The sequence below is a fragment of the Bombina bombina genome, chromosome 1, assembly GCF_027579735.1.
Source record: "Bombina bombina isolate aBomBom1 chromosome 1, aBomBom1.pri, whole genome shotgun sequence".
Lineage (NCBI taxonomy): Eukaryota > Metazoa > Chordata > Amphibia > Anura > Bombinatoridae > Bombina > Bombina bombina.
Genome location: NC_069499.1, coordinates 994,492,132 through 994,513,133, shown reverse-complemented (window position 1 = coordinate 994,513,133; position 21,002 = coordinate 994,492,132). Strand labels below are relative to the sequence as shown.

The 21,002-nt window shown below is 41.8% G+C and overlaps 1 protein-coding gene across 3 annotated transcripts in view; it reads left to right on the top strand.

Annotated features, from left to right (window-relative positions):
* CHD6 (chromodomain helicase DNA binding protein 6) overlaps positions 1–21,002 on the top strand; it is a 1,034,665-nt gene that overhangs the window by 633,742 nt on the left and 379,921 nt on the right. For all 3 annotated transcript variants that reach the window (XM_053712106.1, XM_053712055.1, XM_053712147.1), the window contains one exon: positions 15,193–15,357. In XM_053712106.1, the coding sequence (XP_053568081.1) occupies positions 15,193–15,357 (165 nt within the window). The remainder of the gene's footprint in view (positions 1–15,192; positions 15,358–21,002) is intronic.

Genomic DNA, 21,002 nt, shown 5'->3' with positions numbered 1-21,002 from the left:
CTATGTTCCACATGCCTTAACAACGTTATTATGTCAAAGAAGGTTAACTCTTTTAGTACCAATGAGCTGTCCACCTCTGAGGACTCGCCATCCCGTGAGGTGCATACCCATAAGTCATTTCCCTCAACACACGCAGCTTCCCGTAGCACGCCTGATCCTCCATCTGATTTTACCATGCAGTAGGTGTCTGAGGCCCTCAGTGCTTTACCTCGCCCTGCCAAGCGCAAGCAAAAAGTTAAAGATAGCTCTCCTGCCCAGGGGTCATCAAGTAATTTATTGGATTTATCCGTTTTTCAAGTGTCCGAGGATGAGTCACACTCAGGCTTTAGAGGGTGAACTTTCTGGGTCGGAGTCTGCTACCTCTAAGCCGATCATTCGGATCTGTCTCAACAGATTTCTCAGGACAACCGGTTGTGAGAATCGCTCTCTAGGTGGCTCTATCCAGATCATCTGTCCCGAGGGACTTCCTTTCTAAGATCATCCTGGGAGATTGTGACTACGGACACGAGTCTATCAGGCTTGGGAGCTGTTTAGGGTGCCCAGAAGGCACAGGGCCTGTGGTCTCGGGAGTAACGCTCCCTCCCGATCAACATTCTGGAACTTCGGGCAATCTTCAATGCTCTGAAGGCTTGTCCTCTTCTGGGTTCGTCCTGGTTTATCAGATTCCAATCAGACAATATAACCTCGGTGGCTTACATCAACCATCAGGGGGGGACGAGAAGCTCCCTAGCAATAAGAGAAGTATCTCGGATTGTGGAGTTGGCGGAGGCCCAAAGCTGTTCGCTGTCAGCAATTTACATTCTGGGTGTGGACAACTGGGAAGCGGATTTTCTCACCAGACAATCCTTTCATCCGGGGGACTGGTCTCTCCATCCCAAAGTGTTTGTGGAGATATGCTACAGGTAGGGGACGCCGGGAGATAGATCTCATGGCGTCCCGTCTCAATACCAAGCTACCCAGATATGGGTCGAAATCCAGGGATCCTCAGGCAGCACTAATAGATGCATTAGCAGTGCCTTGGAGGTTCAATCTAATTTACCTTTTCCCGCCGTTACCACTTCTTCCTCGTGTAGTTGCCTGCATCAAGCAGGAGCATGCATCAGTGATACTGATTTCTCCATCGTAGCCGCGAAGGACGTGGTTCGCTGATCTGGTGGGGATGTCATCTCCTCCTCCATGGAAGTTACCTTGTCGCAGGGATATGCTGGAACAAGGTCCATTTGTTCATCAAAATCTAGATTCTCTGAGGCTGACTGTGTGGAGATTGAACGCTTAGTCCTAGGCAAGAGAGGTTTTTCTGAGAGAGTTATTGATACTCTCATTCAAGCTCGTACGCCGGTTTCTCGTCGCATATATCTTAAGGTGTGGAGAACCTACTTATTCTGGTGTGACGACCGTGTATTCCCCTGGCATAAAGTTAAGGTTCCCAGGATCCTATTGTTTCTCCTGAATGGACTGGAGAAGGGTCTTTCTGCCAGTTCCCTGAGGGGACAGATTTTCGCCCTGTCTGTTTTACCTTGGAGACTGAATCTTGTTCTCAAGGTGTTGCAACAGGCTCCGTTTGAGCCTATGCATGAAATTGACATTAAGTTGTTGTCCTGAAAGGTTCTTTTTCTACTGGCTATTGCTTCTGCGCACAGAGTTTCTGAGATTGCCCATTTGCAATGTGAGCCTCCTTATCTGGTGTTCCATTTTGATAAAACTGTCCTACATACTAAGTTAGGGTTTCTTCCTAAGGTCGTATCAGACCGCATCAAGAGATTGTGGTTCCTTCCTTGTGTCCCAATCCTTTTTCTTCGAAAGAACGTTTGCTTCATAATTTGGACGTGGTTCGCACCTTGAAGTTCTATTTTCAGGCTACTAAGGATTTTAGACGGATCTCTTCCTTGTTTGTTGCCTATTCTGGGAAGTGTAAGGGTCAGAAGGTCTCTTCGACTTCCTTATCCTTTTTTTAAGGAGTGTTATCCACTTAGCTTATGAGACAGTGGGACATAAACCTCCTCAGAGAATTACGGCTCATTCTACTAGAGCAGTGGCTTCCTCTTGGGCCTTTAAGAACGCGGCCTCTATGGATCAGATTTGTAAGGCGGCTACCTGGTCCTCCTTACATACTTTATCTAAATTTTACAAGTTTTAGGTTTTTGCTTCAGCTGAAGAAGCCTTTGGGAGAGAGGTTTTGCAGGCTATGGTGCCCTCAGATTAGGGTCCGTCTCTATTTTTGTCCCTCCCGTTATCATTGTGTCCTCTAGAGCTTGGGTATAAGTTTACCAACAGTAAGGAATGAAGACGTGGACCCTCCTTATATTAAGAAGAAAAACATAAATTATGCTTACCAGATAATTTCATTTCCTTCTGTATAAGGAGAGTCTACGGCCTCTGCCCGTGTTCTCCGATGGGCGGACCTCTAAATTATATTTTTCTTCTGGCACCTTTTATACCCTGATATTTCATTTACTGTTCCTTGTTCCCTCGGCAGAATGACTGGGGGATGGGGGAAGTGGGAGAGGTATTTAAGCCTTTGACTGGGATGTCTTTACCTCCTCCTTTTGGCCAGGTTCAGTATTTCCCAACAGTAAGGAATGAAGCCGTGGACTCTCCTTATACAGAAAGATAATTTATGTTTTTTGAGTTCCATATCCCTTTAAGGCCTATTCATGGCCTTGCCACAGCTTCCATGCTGTTCACCAAAGTGTCAGTAGACTGTCTAATGGTAGTTCAAGTGCCGGCCACCTCAGTAGCGCGCCGTATTGGATAATACCCTACTCTATGTGCCATCTATTAGTAGGCTGTGAGCCAGCTATTTTATTTTGCTACTAAGGATTGATCTTGTTTCTAAGAGTCAAGTCTTCTCCTAAAATCAATTTTAGTCATAAGAATGCAAAGTCAACTCATTCTTAGCTCTTGCAGGCTACATCTGAAACTTTTAAAGCTGTCTTTCTATGGCAGTTGAAAGGAATTAAAGGGACAGTCTACAATAGAATTTTTATTGTTTTAAAAGATAGATAATCCATTTATTACCCATTCCCCAGTTTTGCATAACCAACAGTTATTTCCTTCTAAATACAGGGAGAGTCCACAGCTGCATTCATTACTTGTGGGAATACAGAACCTGGCCACCAGGAGGAAGCAAAGACATACCAACCAAAGGTTTAAATACCTCCCCCACTTCCCTCATCCCCTAGTCATTCTTTGCCTTTCGTCACAGGAAGTCCAGCATAGTCTAGTAGTTTTTTCTGTGAAACTGGAAGGTTGATGATTCTAATCCGGCGGCTGTCGCTGGATGTTCATTTAAATCATGCTTGTTCAAGCAGGTCCGGTTCTTAGGGAACTTTTTTTTTTTTCTTCTGGAACCTCGCTTCAGTCCTCAATTTTGGGATCTGGGGTTTAATATAGAAGAAGCCTATTTCTAGGTGTTGTGGTGGCTCCAGAGTTTTGGCGTTTCTGTTTTTTCCAGCGTCTTCTAGTAGACCTTTTGAGATTTGCTTCCTGCCGGTTCCATTCTCAGAGGTGGACCTAGACTTGAGTTCTGGTGTTGACACCAGGTGGGATCCTTTGGAGGCAGTTTGGTCTTTCAGACAGGAAGGCTCTTTGCTTTAGAGCTTACAAAGTTAAATTTACTTCATCGGGTTCTGCCCTCCAATTCACTTTCAGGCCTTAGTGGGCACTGTGTGAATGCAGCCCAGGCCGAGTCTTCGACATGGCTTGGGTTCTTGACTCTGCCTAGAGTCTGCCTAGAGTCTTTGTGGTTTACCGGTTGGGGACTTGTTTTCCGGTGTTGGGGATTTTTATCCTAGTCCCCCGGGGCAGTTTTGTCTTGGTCTCTACCCTGTCAGCAGGAAAAGAGTGTTTTCTGGGGTACGTGAATCAGGATTTTCCTTCCAATCATCCTTGAGGGTTTTTCAGTCGAGCATTTAGCTCTGAGGTCTTGTCTTCTGGATACATGCCAGTTGTGACTTTTTGGTGAGTGGATTATTTCTGAGTCAGTGAGTTCCTCCTGCATAGACGGGAGGGTCTTGAATTTGGTGGGGGGCGAAAGCCCACTACGACTCTTGACAACAATCCATTCTCTGAGCGTGCTCTTCCGGAACGGATGCTCCTTACGATCATCCGTTTGATCTGACTATCCAGAGGTTTTTGAATGTGTATCTGAAGAAAGCAGATCGAGTTTCTCAGTTGAGGTCCGCAGGACTAAGGGGCCGAAGGGCTTATTTCCGGGCCTAGCAAGCTGTCGGTTTGGAGTTTGAATTCTGCTGTGGCAGTTTTCTTAACTCTGAGGAGGTCTATTTTAACCTTCTTCTTTTCGGCCATGTCACTCTTTTTCGAGGATGGCTCGATCTCAGTGGGTGTCTGTGAGACTGTTGCTTAATTTTTGTCTATGCTTTTGTAATCTCAGTTTAGAGACTCGCTGTCATGAGAGTTCCCTTGTTGCAGATATCTACCGGGTCAGAGTCTTTTTGCGTCTGGGATCTTTTCTTCCGGGGCTTATTTCTAGGGGTCGATTGGACCTAGCTGAGAGAGCGTTTTTTTCTGAAGGGTTTGGTTCTTTCCTTTAGCTCGTACCTCGGTCCTCATCACCTATTTTAGGCGTGGAGGACTCCCTCTCCTTTTGTTGGAAGGAGCTAGCTTGTCCGGGATCTCTTCTGGATCCTGGAGTTCTCTTCTCCCCCTCTGGATTGAGCTGGTGAAGGGCTTGTCTAGCTAGTTCTTGCTAGAAGGGGCATCCTACCAGGATAGCCTGTTGATTGACTTAGCTGCCTGGCATGCAGAGGTTGCAGATATCTGCTGTGGTTCCGTTCTCTGGTATGATCTTTCGCAAGCAGTTTTTGCTATCTGGTTGTGCTCCAGTTCCAGAGATTGATTGATCTTTCAGGTATTCAGTTGTGTTTGCTAGGGCACTGCCTGCAAGTCCATTCCTTAGTCCAATTAGGGTTGGATCTTCCTTCAGGAGTTACATTGAGATACCTTTTGTACCTGGTCAGGAGGTGGTCTTTGAATCTTATTCAAGGACCTATTTAGTCTGTAGATTGTTTTTCTACGCGTCATAGTTTCCTGTTTTGCAATTTGCAACACGTTCTTCTTTTTTGTGGTCTTCGCTTTAATAGGGCTATCCGAGTTTTTTCCTCCCTAAGATGGTCGTATCCATTGTCCAAATGGAAAGAGGTTCTTCCTTTTTTTGGGGAATCTTTCCTTGAGGTTCTGTCAAACTTCATCAGAGTAGTCCGTTTTTACTTTGTTGTTCCCATTTGGAGAGTGAAAGGTTTTGGAAGCTGATGAACTTCCTCCTTGTTAGTGGAGGAGTGTTTTTCGCTGGCTCTAGAAAGCAGCAGGACACGAACCTCCTCAGAGGTTTATGGCTCGGTTCGAGTGCACTGACATCCTTTTGGTTCTTTGACATGAGATCCTCTGGTTCTGGTTGTTGGGCGGCTCCTTGGTCCTCCTAACATTCTTCTTATTTTTATTTTTTGCTTCTATCAAGGAAGCCTTTTGGGAGTTTGGTTTTCTTGCAGGCTGTGGTGCCCTCAGGGGGGCCGCCTCTTATTTGCATTCTCCCGTTAGCATTCAGTGTCCTCTGTAGCTTGGGTATAATTTTCCCAAATGTAATGAATGCAGCTGTGGGCTCTCCCTATATTTAGAAGGATAACATAAATTATGACTAACCAGATATTTTCCTTTCCATCGATACAGGGAGAGTCCACACCTCCTCCTGGTGGCAAGGTTCTGTATTCCCACAAGTAATGAATGCAGCTGTGAACTCTCCCTGTATCGAAGGAAAGGAAATTATCTGGTAAGTCATAATTTATGTTATTAATATACTTTGTACATTTGTGATTAGTTTGTATCTAAGCATCTTCTGACAGCCCCTGATCACATGACATTTTATTTATTATCTATTGACTTGCATTTAGTACTTTGTTGTGCTAACTCTTAAATAACTCCTCGGATGTGAACACAATGTTATCTATATGGCCCACATGATCTAGCAGTCTCCTGTTGTGAAAAGCAAATAAAAACGCGTCTGTAGGGGCTTAGAAACAGGCAGAAATTTAGAGGTTTAAGTGTTATAAAGTATATTAATATAACAATGTTGGTTGTGCAAAGCTGGGGAATGGGTAGTTAAGGCATTATCTATCTTTTTAAACCATAACAATTTTACTGTAGACTGTCCCTTTAAGAGTGCCTGTCTCAGAAGATCTTAACGGACCAAGAGACAACAGAGTTGTGGTGATAGTACCAGACTCACCTATCTTGTACAAAGGTTCTCTTTCCTTGGCCAGTCTAGATTTTGATCTTCCATCACCAGCCTATTAGGATGAGGAGCTGTTTGTGAGTCTTTGAAGACAAGAGTAATTTTGTTCCCTTGGGGAGGCGAGATAACCTATTAGTATTCTGAATCTTCATGTGATCTTTCTACCAATAATTGACCATTAATGCCTGATTTTACCAATAACCATCTGGAAAGTTAACATCCAGCAAAATGGTCTTTGCATTGAGGTATTCAACCAGGTATGGAGGTTTTAGGATTGATAAGAGATATCCCATACGGTCTCCCTCTTTGCTTCCTTAGTTTTCATGCTTTTAATAATTATTGGTAGTTGAATCTTGTATTGATGATTTGCTTTTCAGTGTTTCTATCCAGGGTGATAGCTAGAATCAAGCAGGAACAGGTTTCAGTGATTATGATGCTTCCAGCTTGATCTTGCAGAGCTTTGTATGAGAACCGATTTTTAAATATCCTTATTGTCCGGTTGTCTCCCTTTCAGGAACAACATTCTTCTCTCCTAAGCATCTCAAATTACAAGTATGGCGGCCTGGAGATTAATCGCTTAGTCTTGTACAACAGAGGTTGCTGAAACCAGGCATTGCTTCATTAAGGTTTGCAAAAACCTTAGGTATGGGGTATGAAAGAGAAAATTCCTGATGTTCAAACTTTCATATAGGTGCTAATAAGAATTAAGCCCGTTATTCTTTTGATCTGGAGGTTATTCAATTCTCTTGTAGAACACATGTTCTGGTTGTCCTTTTTTTAGGAAGTTAACAAAATCTCCTAATATTATAATGCAGGTTTCTTTAAAACAAAGCCTGTTATAAAGACATTCAATTACTTCTCCTGGAGTCATATTCTGGATTTTACAGTTCTACAAACCTACCCATTTGAACCCATGCATGGGTTGTACCTTTGGATGTCTGAACTTCTGCTCTGTCTTGCAGGTTCCTTCTCCAGGAGAAGTTCCTGCAAAAGAACGGTTTTCTTTTCTTGGAAAGTTTTATAAGTATACTATTGATCTTGGGAATTGGTCCTTCCTTCTGCCTATCCCTATATGCTCTTAGGAACAACTTCTCAATTTTGAGATTTTAGATTTCTTAAACCGTATATTATACTATTATGACCTTCTGAGCCTTGTTTGTCCATTTTCTGGACCTTGCAAGGGTCACTGAACTACTGCAGGTCTTGGTTCTTTAGATTAAGCCTTTATAGATTTATCATACAAGTCAGGCCTTCTGTTATGAGGCCTTAGTTGTGCCAAATACCATTCAAAGGTGGGCTATTTAGTCTTGTTCTTTTGCTATTTTTGCCATTTGATATGTATGCCTTCCAAGACAATTTAGTGCGGGTTGCATTCCCTAATAAGTAATATATCTGCCTTACCTGTTTAGTCCCCCCTCCCTTACGCACACACTATTTCTCATAATGTATCCTTACCTGAAAAAATTTATTTCTTCATGATGAAAAGAGTTGACAAGTCCTGCCCTTGTTACTCTAGACAGTTGGCAGCAGGACTTATTTAAACTTCATTTACCTCGGTTGTTTGTAGTTTTCCTCCTCTGCTTGGTTATATGTATAAATGAGATATTCTGGAATAGTGGGGTGATTCAAGCTCTGAGTTGTAGGGGGATTTTCTTACTAATGGTAATGAGAAGTCCACTAAATCCATTCTTACATATGGGAATACATCACCTGGCCACCAGGAGGAGGCAAAGACACCACAACCAGAGCATTCAACTAGCCCTCCTACTTCCCTCCCAGTAGTTTTTTTGCCTTGTCTATGAGTTAGGCAGAGAGAGATATTTCATTAAATTTCAGACCCTCAGTGGAAAAGAGGGTAGGGGAAATACAGCCGTCCTTGTAAACCTCATATTCTGAGTATAGGACTAAACAGACATGGTGTGGCAGGGAAATTCCTTAGCTGCCTCCTACAGTCAGTGCTGTACACCCATATGGATCCTATCCTGTCAGTGTCTTGCACACTCTTGCAGGTCCTATGTTTGTATTACTTGAAACTGCAACAGCAGTTAGTGTTATCTCATTACCTTTGGGACCTTACAGGCTAGTTGCCAGGGTTGTTTTTAATACTCTATTTAGTTTTGAACTTGTGAATGCGCTTGCCCCAGTGATTTATGGCTAGTGCCTGGAGTATGCTGTTTAGGTCTGTGTACCTAAGATGTAGTCGGACAGACATACTTATTATATAATCTTTTTGTAATGAGTACATTAGCTGGGACTTATGGATGTCACAGTCATAGCTCCGGTATGCGGATGATATCGGAGAGCTCTTCTGACTGCTCAGACCACTATTTCGCTCTTTTCCTAGTTGGGATGACACTACACTATGTTTCGCGGCTTCTTGGAAGTTAACTTTTTCCTGCCGAGAGACAAAACTGTTGCACGCTCTGCCACTTCCTCCCGTGCTGCTGTACTGACTACACAGCGTTTGTTTCACCAGTGTGATCTGCCTTATTTTGTATTTCACCAGGATAAAGCTGTGTTAAGAATTAGATCAGGTTTTCTAACTAAGGTGGTGTCGACGGACAACATAAATCAGGAAATTGTTGTACCGTCGCTATGTCCCGTTCTTCTAAAAAGAGGTTGTTTCACAATTTGGATGTGGTCAGGGCCTTAAAGTTTTAACTTCATGCTGCCAAGGACCTTCGCCAATCATCAAGTTTGTTTGTTTTTTTTTCTCTGGTAAGCACAAGGGTCAGAAGGATACTGCTTTTCTTTCATGTAATTGGCAAGAGTCCATGAGCTAGTGACGTATGGGATATACAATCCTACCAGGAGGGGCAAAGTTTCCCAAACCTCAAAATGCCTTTAAATACACCCCTCACCACACCCACAATTCTCCTATGGAGGTGGTGAAGTAAGTTTGTGCTAAGATTTCTACGTTGATATGCGCTTCTCAGTATTTTGAAGCCCGATTCCTTTCAGAGTACAGTGAATGTCAGAGGGATATGAAGAGAAGATGTTTTTTTCTCTTACATTTGCAAGATGTCTCAATCTGATCCTGTCTCAGAAATCACTGTTGGAACCCTGCTGCCTGATAACAGTTCTACCAAAGCTAAGTGCATTTGTTGTAAACTTGTGGAGGTTATACCTCCAGCTGTGGTTTGTAATAGTTGTCATGATAAAGTTTTACATGCAGAGAATGTATTCATCAGTAGTAGTTCATTACCTGTTGCTGTTCCCTCAACATCTAATGCACAAGATATACCTGTAAATTTTAAGAATTTATTTCTGATTCTATTCAGAAGGCTTTGTCTTCCATTCCGCCTTCTAATAAACGTAAAAGGTCTTTTAAAACTTCTCATAAAGTTGATGAAATTTCAAATGGCCGGCAACATACTGAATTATCCTTCTCTGATGAGGATCTATCTGATTCAGAAGATCCTGCCTCAGATATTGACACTGACAAATCCTCTTATTTATGTAATGGAGTATATTTGTTCTTTGTTAAAAGAAGTGTTGATTACATTAGATATGGAGGAAACTAGTCATTTTGATATTAAAACTGTTAAACGTTTAAATTCTGTTTATAAACCTCCTGTGGTTATTCCAGAGGTTTTTCCAGTTCCTGATGCAATTTCTGATATGATTTCTAAAGAATGGAATAGGCCTGGTACTTCTTTTATTCCTTCTTTAAGGTTTAAAAAATTGTATTTTTTGCCAGCAGTTAGATTGGAGTTTTGGGAAAAGATCCCCAAAGTTGATGGGGCTATCTCTACTCTTGCTAAATGTACTACTATTCCTACAGAAGATAGTACTTCTTTTAAAGATCCTTTAGATATGAAACTTGAATCTTATCTTAGGAAAGCTTATTTATATTCAGGTCATCTTCTTAGGCCTGCAATTTCTTTGGCTGATGTTGCAGCTGCTTCAACTTTTTGGTTGGAAACTTTAGCGCATAAAGTATCGGGTCATGATTTGTCTAGCATTGTTAAGTTGATTCAACATGCTAATAATTTCATTTGTGATGCCATTTTTGATATCCTCAAAATTGATGTTAAATCTATATCTTTAGCTATTTTAGCTAGAAGAGCTTTGTGACTCAAATCTTGGAATCCTGATATGACTTCTAAGTCCAGATTGCTATCTCTTTCTTTCCAAGGTAATAAATTATTTGGTTCTCAGTTGGAATCAATAATTTCAACTGTAACTGGGGGGAAGGGAGTTTTTTGCCTCAGGTAAAAGACCTAAGGGTAAATCTAAACCTTCTAACCGTTTTCGTTCCTTTCGACAAAATAAGGAGCAGAAACCTAATCCTTCCCCCAAGCAATCTGTTTTCAATTGGAAGCCTTCTTCAAATTGGAATAAATCCAAGCCATTTAAGAGATCAAAGCCAGTCCGCATGAAGGTGCGGCCCTCATTCCAGGGGGGGCAGATTAAAATTTTTCAAAGATGTTTGGATCAATTCGGTCCAAAATCATTGGAATTGGAGTATTGTCTCTCAGGGGTACGGAATAGTTCCAGCAAACCCCATTAAAGGCTCAGGCTTTCCTGAAGTGTGTTTCAGACCTGGAGTTTTCAGGGGTAATCATGCCAGTTCCGTTTCAGGAACAGGGTCTGGGGTTTTATTCAAATCTATTCATTGTCCCAAAGAAAGAAAATTCATTCAGACCAGTTTTGGATCTAAAGATTTTGAATCAATATGTAAGAGTACCAACTTTCAAAATGGTGACTATAAGGACTATTCTGCCTTTTGTTCAGAAAGGGCATTATATGTACACAATATACTTACAGGATGCATATCTTCATAGTCACTATCAGTTCCTTAGATTCTCTTTTCTAGAGAAGCTTTACCAATTTGTTGCTCTTTTCGCCTAGCGACAGCTCCAAGAATCTTTTCAAAGGTTCTCGGTGCCCTACTCTCTGTAATCAGAGAGCGGGGTATTGCGGTGTTTCCTTATTTGGACGATATCTTGGTACTCGCTCAGTCTTTACGTTCTGCAGAATCTCACACGAATCAACTAGTGTTGTTTCTTTGAAAACATGGTTGGAGGATCAATTTACCAAAACGTTCTTTGATTCCTCAGACAAAGGTAACCTTTTTAGGTTTCCAGATAGATTCAGTGTCCATGACTTTGTCTCTAACAGACAAGAGATGTTTGAAATTGGTTGCAGCCTGTTGGAACCTTCAGTCTCAATCATTCCCTTCAGTAGCTATGTGCATGAAAGTTTTAGGTCTTATGACTGCAGCATCGGACGCGATCCCCTTTGCTCGTTTTCATATGAGACCTCTCCAGCTTTGTATGCTGAAGCAATGGTGTAGGGATTATACAAGGATATCACAATTAATATCCTTAAATCCAAATGTTCGACTTTCTCTGACTTGGTGGTTAGATCACCATCATATAATTCTAGGGGCCTCTTTTGTTCGTCCAACCTGGACTGTGATCACAACAGATGCGAGTCTTTCAGGTTGGGAAGCTGTTTGGGGATCTCTGACAGCACAAGAGGTTTGGAAATCTCAAGAGGCGAGATTACCAATCAATATTTTGGAACTCCGTGCGATTCTCAGGGCTCATCAGTTTTGGCCTCTGTTGAAGAGAGAACCGTTCATTTGTTTTCAGACAGACAATATCACAACTGTGGCATATGTCAATCATCAGGGTGGGACTCACAGTCCTCAAGCTATGAAAGAAGTATCTCGGATACTTGTTTGGGCGGAATCCAGCTCCTGTCTAATTTCTGCGGTTCATATCCCAGGTATAGACAATTGGGAAGCGGGTTATCTCAGTCGTCAGACCTTACTTCAAGGAGAATGGTCTCTCCATCCAGATGTGTTTTCTCAAGTTGTTCAGATGTGGGGGCTTCCATAAATAGATCTGATGGCATCTCATCTAAACAAAAAACTTCCCAGGTACCTGTCCAGGTCCAGGGATCCTCAGACGGAAGCAGTGGATGCATTGATACTCCCTTGGTGTTATCAACCTGCTTATATTTTCCCGCCTCTAGTTTTTCTTCCAAGAGTGATCTCCAAAATCATCATGGAGCAATTGTTTGTGCTGCTGGTGGCTCCAGCATGGCCTCACAGGTTTTGGTATGCGGATCTTGTTCGGATGTCCAGTTGCCAACCATGGCCACTTCCATTAAGGCCAGACCTTCTATCTCAAGGTCCGTTTTTCCATCAGAATTTCAAATCATTAAATTTAAAGGTATGGAAATTGAACGCTTAGTGCTTAGTCATAGAGGTTTCTCTGACTCAGTGATTAATACTATGTTGCAGGCTCGTAAATCTGTTTCTAGAAAGATTTATTATCGAGTTTGGAAGACTTACATTTCATGGTGTTCTCATAAATTCTCTTGGCATTCTTTTAGAATTCCTAGAATTTTACAGTTTCTTCAGGATGGTTTGGATAAAATGTTTGTCTGCAAGTTCCTTGAAAGGACAAATCTCTGCTCTTTCTGTTTTATTTCACAGAAAGATTGCTAAACTTCCTGATATTCATTGTTTTGTGCAGGCTTTAGTTCGTATCAAGCCTGTCATTAAATCAATCTCTCCTCCTTGGAGTCTTAATTTAGTTTTTAAAGCTTTACAGGCTCCTCCGTTTGAGCCTATGCATTCTTTGGACATTAATCTACTTTCTTGGAAAGTGTTGTTTCTTTTGGCCATCTCTTCTGCTAGAAGAGTTTCTGAATTATCCGCTCTCTCTTGTGAATCTCCTTTTCTGATTTTTCATCAGGATAAGGCAGTTTTGCGGACTTCATTTAAATTCTTACCTAAGGTTGTGAATTTGAACAACATTAATAGAGAAATTGTTGTTCCTTCCTTGTGTCCTAATCCTAAGAATTATTTGGAAAGATCTTTACATTCTTTGGATGTTGTGAGAGCTTTGAAATATTATGTTGAAGCTACTAAAGATTTCAGGAAGACTTCTAGTCTATTTGTTATCTTTTCTGGTTCCATGAAAGTTCAGAAGGCTTCTGCCGTTTCCTTGGCCTCGTGCTTAAAACTTTTGATTCATCAAGCCTATTTGGAGTCGGGTCAAGCCTCACCACAGAGAATTACAGCTCATTCTACTAGATCAGTTTCCACTTCCTGGGCTTTTAAGAATGAAGCTTCAGTTGATCAGATTTGCAAAGCTGCTACTTGGTCTTCTTTGCGTACATTTACTAAATTCTACCATTTTGATGTATTTGCTTCTTTTGAAGCAGTTTTTGGTAGAAAAGTTCTTCAGGCAGCTGTTTCAGTTTGATTTTTCTGCTTTTTTATAAGAATTAACTTATATTTTGAGTTGTGGATTAATTTTTTCAGCGGAAAATGGCTGTTTTTATTTTTATCCCTCCTTCTCTAGTGACTCTTGCGTGGAGTTCCGCATCTTGGTTATTGCTATCCCATACGTCACTAGCTCATGGACTCTTGCCAATTACATGAAAGAAAACATAATTTATGTAAGAGCTTACCTGATAAATTCATTTCTTTCATATTGGCAAGAGTCCATGAGGCCCACCCCCTTTTTATGGTGGTTATAATTTTTTTTATATAAAGCACAATTATTTCCAAATGCCTTTGTTGATGCTTTTTACTCCTTTCTTTAGCACCCCACTTCTTGACTATTCGTTAAACTGAATTGTGGGTGTGGTGAGGGGTGTATTTATAGGCATTTTTTGGTAAACTTTGCCCCTCCTGGTAGGATTTTATATCCCATACGTCACTAGCTCATGGACTCTTGCCAATATGAAAGAAATTAATTTACCAGGTAAGTTCTTACATAAATTATGTTTTTCCTTATCTTCTTGGATAAGGAATCTGATTTTTAGGGTGTACCTAAAGGCAGTGCATCCGGCTCGTATCACTGCTTATTCCACTTGTTTGTTTTCTACGTCCTGGGCCCTCAAGAATGAGGCTTCAGTGTAACAGATCTGCAAAGCTGCTACCTGGTCTTCACTTCATACGTTCACAAAATCAAAATCAGTTTGATGTTTTTGGCACCTTTCTTTAGCACCATTACATTTGCTGATGAGTAATTGCACATCCATAATTGCTCATATCATTTTTGAATCCCTTCATCTACAACAGCTATCCGAAAAAAAGAATTAGAAAATTCTTGGAAGGCTGGGCTCCGGTAATAAAGTCCTATACTTCCAGCCTCCAGAAGCAGATCCTATTGCCCTTTCTGGCCTCGGTAAGTTTTGCTGAGCTGGTCTTACTGCAGGTATTTCCGGAGACCTGGCTTAGGAATGCTTGTGATATAGATTAAGAGGGGATAATGAAAACTTAGATAAGGTGACCATTATATTATAATATGCCCGACTCTGTGGGGGGGGGGGGGGGGGTTCGGTTCTCTTTTCTTCCTTTTTTTTTTTTTTTTTTCTCCTCTTCTGTGTTATAGTTGTTTTTGTATTATTGTGTCTTTTTTGTTGTGTATATTTTTGGAAAATATTAGCCATTATGATGTTACCTGATGTGGGTTACTGGACACGGACAAATTATAGTCTCAAAATTCTTTTTTTGTTTCTCTCTATGGTGTTTCGATTGATCTGTTCATATATCAATAGAGATATTTTTGTTTGTAGATACTTTGACTGTCCTGCGTGACAGTGACCATGTTGAGAATATGGTAATTTTCTTTATAGAATGGCTAAGCTTAAATAAAGATTTAAAAAAAAAAAAAAAAAAAAAGTAATTGCACATCCAAAGTTTGAAACCACATCTTTACTTTCTATATACTGCAAGACAAACCACAGTCACTTCATAAAAAATAGGATGCTTGTCGGCATCTTTGACTTTGTGCAGTTTTTAAAACCTCAAATGGGGCTGCAATTAAAATTTATTTAAAGGTATGGGTTTCTATGCCATATTGAACTATGTGTATATACCAAATGATAAATTACCATTTCTATTAAAAGCTTACTAAGTTCTGTAATAGTTTTAAATTTTGTAGTACTAATTTTTTTTTCATCTTTTATTTTAGGCCCAAGCTCGCTGCCATCGAATAGGACAAAGCAAAGCTGTCAAAGTTTATCGCCTCATTACCAGAAACTCTTATGAGAGGGAGATGTTTGATAAGGCAAGCTTGAAGCTAGGACTGGACAAGGCAGTATTACAGGATATCAATAGGAAGGGAAATACTAACGGAGTAAGTTTATTAGATCAGTACATGAAATGATACATATACATTTATTGCAGTAGTGCTTAAAGGGACATGAAATCAAATATTTTCTTGCATGGTTTAGACAGGACATATGATTTTAAACAACTTACCAATTTAGTTCTGTAATCTAATTTGCTTCCTCCTTGTATTTAATTTTTATTTTTTAAGCAAGCCTAGGTATGCTCAGGAGCAGCACATATACTTGTATACCTTTTGTCATTTGATCACTTGATGTGTTAATCTAGCTTCCAGTAGTGCATTTCTACTCCTTCAAGAAATGGTACCAAGACAATGAAGCAAATTGTATAATAGAAGTAAATTATTTAACCCTTTTGCAGCTCATGACGAGAACAGGTCATCATGCAGGTTGCTGCCTGTGAGCTCATGACAACCCTATCATTGGTAGTGGGCGGCACTCCCAGAGCAACATGGGAGTGCTGGTGATGTCACCATGAACAAAGGGGGTGGGGCTACAATATGACATGCAGGTAAGGAAACTGTTCAAACTCCTCAATCTCAGCTCCCTTACTAGCCACAGTCCTCCAAGACCTCTCATTTGAAAGAGAATCTTGAAAAGGTACCACAAACAGATGTTTAAAAAAAAAAAAACATGGGGATTTGCTTGGTAAGAGGACATTATATGCTCAATAAAAAAAATCTTATTATTTCTAGAGACCTTTAAAAAAAGTTTATTTCTCCAACATTGGTGTGTCCGGTCCACGGCGTCATCCATTACTTGTGGGAAATATTCTCCCCCACAGGGAAAGGCAAGGAGAGCACACAGCAAAAGCTGTCCATATAGCTCCCCCTCTGGCTCCGCCCCCCCCCCCCAGTCATTCTCCTTGCTGCTCTGAACAAGTAGCATCTCCACGGGGATGGCGAGGAGTTTGTGGTGTAGTTGTAGTTTTTTATTTCTTCTATCAAGAGTTTGTTATTTTAAAATAGTGCTGGCTTGTACTATTTACTCTACAACAGAAAAGTGATGAAGATTTCTGTTTAAGAGGGCTATGATTTTAGCACAAGTAACTAAAATCCATTACTGTTACCACACAGGACTGTTGAAACTAGAGAACTTCAGTTGGGGGTAACAGCTTGCAGACTCATCTGCTTCAGGTATGACTAGTCTCCTTCTAACAACACAGGCTAATGCTAGATGACAGTCATTTTTCCCCTCAGGGAAAACGGTAAGCCATTTTTCTTTCACCTCAGCAAAAAAGATAACAGGCTTCCCCTTTTTGAATTTTATGCTGGTAGACACTGTTAGGGGCCAAATCGATTGGTTTTTATTGCAATATCATGGCATATGAAATGTTTTATGAGCTCATATACACTTGGGGACGTTTTTTATTGATCTGGCTTGTTTTAGACACCTAAATCTAGTCAGGAAGGCCCCTTCACTCTAGTGTACTGAGGGAGGAGGCCTCATTTTGGCACTTCAGCTGTGCAGTTGATTTTCAAGGCAGTGCATGCAGTCTCATGTGAGAGGGTCCTGTGGCTCAGAAAGTGACTCCAGAAGGCTTATTTCTGTGGATGGTTGACCCCTAAGGAAGATCTTCCTGACAGAAGTCAAAAAGTTAAAGCTTCTAAACGCTTGTCGAGTTCTTCATTCTATTCCTCAACCCTCCATAGCTCAGTGCATGGAAGTAATAGGACTAATGGTTGCAGCAATGGACGTGGTTCCTTTTGCTCGAATTCATCTAAGACCATTACAGCTGTGCATGCTCAATCAGTGGAATGGGGACTATACAGACTTGTGTCCCCAAATTCAAGTAGACCAGGTAACCAGGGACTCACTTCTCTGGTGGTTGACCCAGGATCACCTATCTCAGGGAATGAGTTTCCGCAGACCGGAGTGGGTCATTGTCACGACTGACGCCAGCCTCTTGGGTTGGGGCGCGGTCTGGGACTCTCTGAAAGCTCAGGGTCTATGGTCTCGAGAAGAGTCTCTTCTCCCGATAAACATTTTGGAACAAAGAGCAATATTCAATGCGCTCCTGGCTTGGCCTCAACTAGCGGAAGCCAGGTTCATAAGGTTTCAGTCGGACAACATAACGACTGTTGCGTACATCAATCATCAGGGGGGAACAAAGAGTTCCTTGGCGATGAGCGAGGTGTCCAAGATCATCAAATGGGCGGAGGATCACTCCTGCCATCTATCTGCAATTCACATCCCAGGAGTAGACAACTGGGAGGCGGACTATTTGAGTCGTCAGACTTTCCATCCGGGGGAGTGGGAACTCCGCCCGGAGGTCTTTGCCCAGTTAACCCAATTATGGGGCATTCCAGACATGGATCTGATGGCGTCCCGTCAGAACTTCAAGATTCCTTGTTACGGGTCCAGATCCAGGGATCCCAAGGCGACTCTAGTGGATGCATTAGTGGCGCCTTGGTCGTTCAACCTAGCGTATGTGTTTCCACCGTTTCCTCTCCTTCCCATGCTCATAGCCAGGATCAAACAGGAGAAGGCCTCGGTGATTCTGATAGCTCCTGCGTGGCCACGCAGGACTTGGTATGCAGACCTGGTGAATATGTCATCGGTTCCACCATGGAAGCTACCTTTGAGACAGGATCTTCTAGTACAAGGTCCATTCGAACATCCAAATCTAGTTTCTCTGCAGCTGACTGCTTGGAAATTGAACGCTTGATTTTATCCAAGCGTGGGTTTTCAAATTCTGTGATAGATACTCTGGTCCAAGCCAGAAAACCTGGGACTAGAAAGATTTACCATAAAATATGGAAAAAATATATCTGTTGGTGTGAATCCAAGGGATTCTCCTGGAGTAAGATTAAAATTCCAAAGATTCTCTCCTTTCTCCAAGAAGGTTTGGATAAAGGGTTGTCAGCGAGTTCTCTAAAGGGACAGATTTCTGCTTTATCTGTCTTGTTACACAAACGACTGGCAGCTGTGCCAGATGTACAAGCTTTTTTTCAGGCTTTGGTCAGAATCAAACCTGTTTACAGACCCATGACTCCTCCTTGGAGTTTAAATTTAGTTCTTTCAGTTCTTCAAGGGGTTCCGTTTGAACCTTTACATTCCATAGATATTAAGTTACTATCTTGGAAAGTTCTGTTTTTGGTTGCTATTTCTTCTGCTAGAAGAGTTTCTGAATTATCTGCTTTGCAGTGTAATCCACCCTATCTGGTTTTCCATTCAGATAAGGTTGTTTTGCGTACTAAGCCTGGTTTTCTTCCAAAAGTTGTTTCCAACAAGAATATTAACCAGGAAATAGTTTGTTACACAATTTAGATGTAGTTCATGCTTTAAAGTTCTATTTAGAAGCAACAAAAGATTTTACACAAAACTTATCTTTGTTTGTCGTTTACTCTGGTAAGAGGAGAGGTCAAAAAACTACTGCTACCTCTCTTTCTTTCTGGCTGAAAAGCATTATCCGATTGGCTTATGAGACTGCCGGACGGCAGCCTCCTGAACGAATCACAGCTCACTCTACTAGGGCTGTGGCTTCCACATGGGCCTACAAGAATGAAGCTTCTGTTGATCAGATATGTAAGGCAGCGACTTGGTCTTCTCTGCACACTTTTGCCAAATTCTACAAATTTGATACTTATGCTTCTTCGGAGGCTATTTTTGGGAGAAAGGTTTTGCAAGCCGTGGTGCCTTCCATTTAGGTAACCTGATTTGCTCCCTCCCTTCATCCGTGTCCTAAAGCTTTGGTATTGGTTCCCACAAGTAATGGATGACGCCGTGGACCGGACACACCAATGTTGGAGAAAACAGAATTTATGCTTACCTGATAAATTACTTTCTCCAACGGTGTGTCCGGTCCACGGCCCGCCCTGGTTTTCCTAATCAGGTTGAAAAATTTTTTCTTTATACACTACAGTCACCACGGCACCCTATAGTTTCTCCTTTTTCTCCTAACCGTTGGTCGAATGACTGGGGGGCGGAGCCAGAGGGGGAGCTATATGGACAGCTCTTGCTGTGTGCTCTCCTTGCATTTCCCTGTGGGGGAGAATATTTCCCACAAGTAATGGATGACGCCGTGGACTGGACACACCGTTGGAGAAAGTAATTTATCAGGTAAGCATAAATTCTGTTTTTCTAGTAGACTAGTTCCTCTCTTAAACACATATATGAATTTTGTCTGTATAACCAGGTGATCACTGTGGAATGAACCGGTAGAACGGGATGGGTTGAACATGTGAGTAAGAGCAGCAGGGAGGGTGGAAGACAGAGAAGGTATTAGATCTGAAAGAATAGGGTCAAGCGGGCAGGTAGTGATGTGTGAAGAAGACAGTTGGGAATTAACGTCATTCTCTGTGGTTGGGTGGAAAGCAGAGAGAGGCAGAGCGGGTGACCAGGGGTGGAGATGGAACATTGCAGGCTGGTGTCGGGATGTTGCTTCGGATAGCATGCGTTTTGCTTAAGAAGTGATCTGCTAAGTCTTGAGCAGGTGGTGGTGCAGGTGGGTAGAAATGAAAGTAGAGAAGAGTTGTTTATGGTTTGTTTATGGTTTGAAGAAAGAGTAGGTATAAGAGAAAAAAAAGTATGTTTGCTTGCTTGTCTAAGTGAAGGGCAGATGTGTATGAGTGAACATTGAACTTAAAGTTGATGAAATCGGGTTCAGAGCAAGATTTCCTTAAGGCACGCTAAGCAGTGCAAGAGCATTTTTGCAAGTAGCACATGGACTTTTTAAGCAGTTGGGGAGGAGTAAGAGTGTCTAGTGCAGAGGATAGAGTATTGTTATAGTGGGCAGTAGCAAGATCAGGGCAGGTTATAGTGAACCTGTGCGGCAGGAGATGTTGAATACATTTGGAAAATTGGAGCAGTTAAACAGTGTGCAGATTTCTACAGGTGGGGGGGGGGGGCCAACATGTAGAAGTGGTTATAGCGGTTACATTAAGATTATAGGTGAGCAGGTGGTGATCTGAATGGGAAAGGGGCAATAGGTGTAGTTGGATATAGAGGTAGGAAAATTCCAGGTCAATAGTGTGAATAGGGAGGATTGTGAGAGACCGAAGGAGGAAGTGAGTGAAAGAAGTTTAGAGACAGCAGGGGCAGATAGGTTAATAAATGGGGATATTGAAGTCCCTGAGTATTAGGGTGGGTATATTTGGAGAGATAAAGTGAGGAAGCCATGCGGCAAAGTTGTCAAGGAATTGGGAGGTTGGTTCAGGAAGGTGATAGATGACTGCCACTCTGAGAAAGAGAGGGGAGAACAGGCGAATGCATTGAACTTTGAAGGTGTAGAAGGTGAGAGATGGGCGCGGAGGCAGGTGCTGATAGGTGCTGATAGGTGCACAAGGGGTAAAGCAAGATCCCCACACCGCCACCATGTCTCTCAGCTGTAAATATTAACAGGTTAAGAGGGCTAAAAATATATGTATTCCTCTGTAGGGATCTTTGGATCACTCAAATACGTTTTGTTTTAAGACACACAGCACCTCATTCCCTTAAACAAAGTGAAGTCATAGGCTAAGTAATAAGGGATAATTTTCAATAATCCTGAAAAATGTAAGTGCTGCTATTAAGTAACCTAACAAAAGACATCTCTCAGCTGGTATGGGTAAAGTAGAGACCACCACCATGTGTGAGAGCAATGGTAGCAGTGTCATAGGAAGATAGCCACGTTTTGCTAATTGTTTAAAGATTGAACGCGTTCGAAACAAAC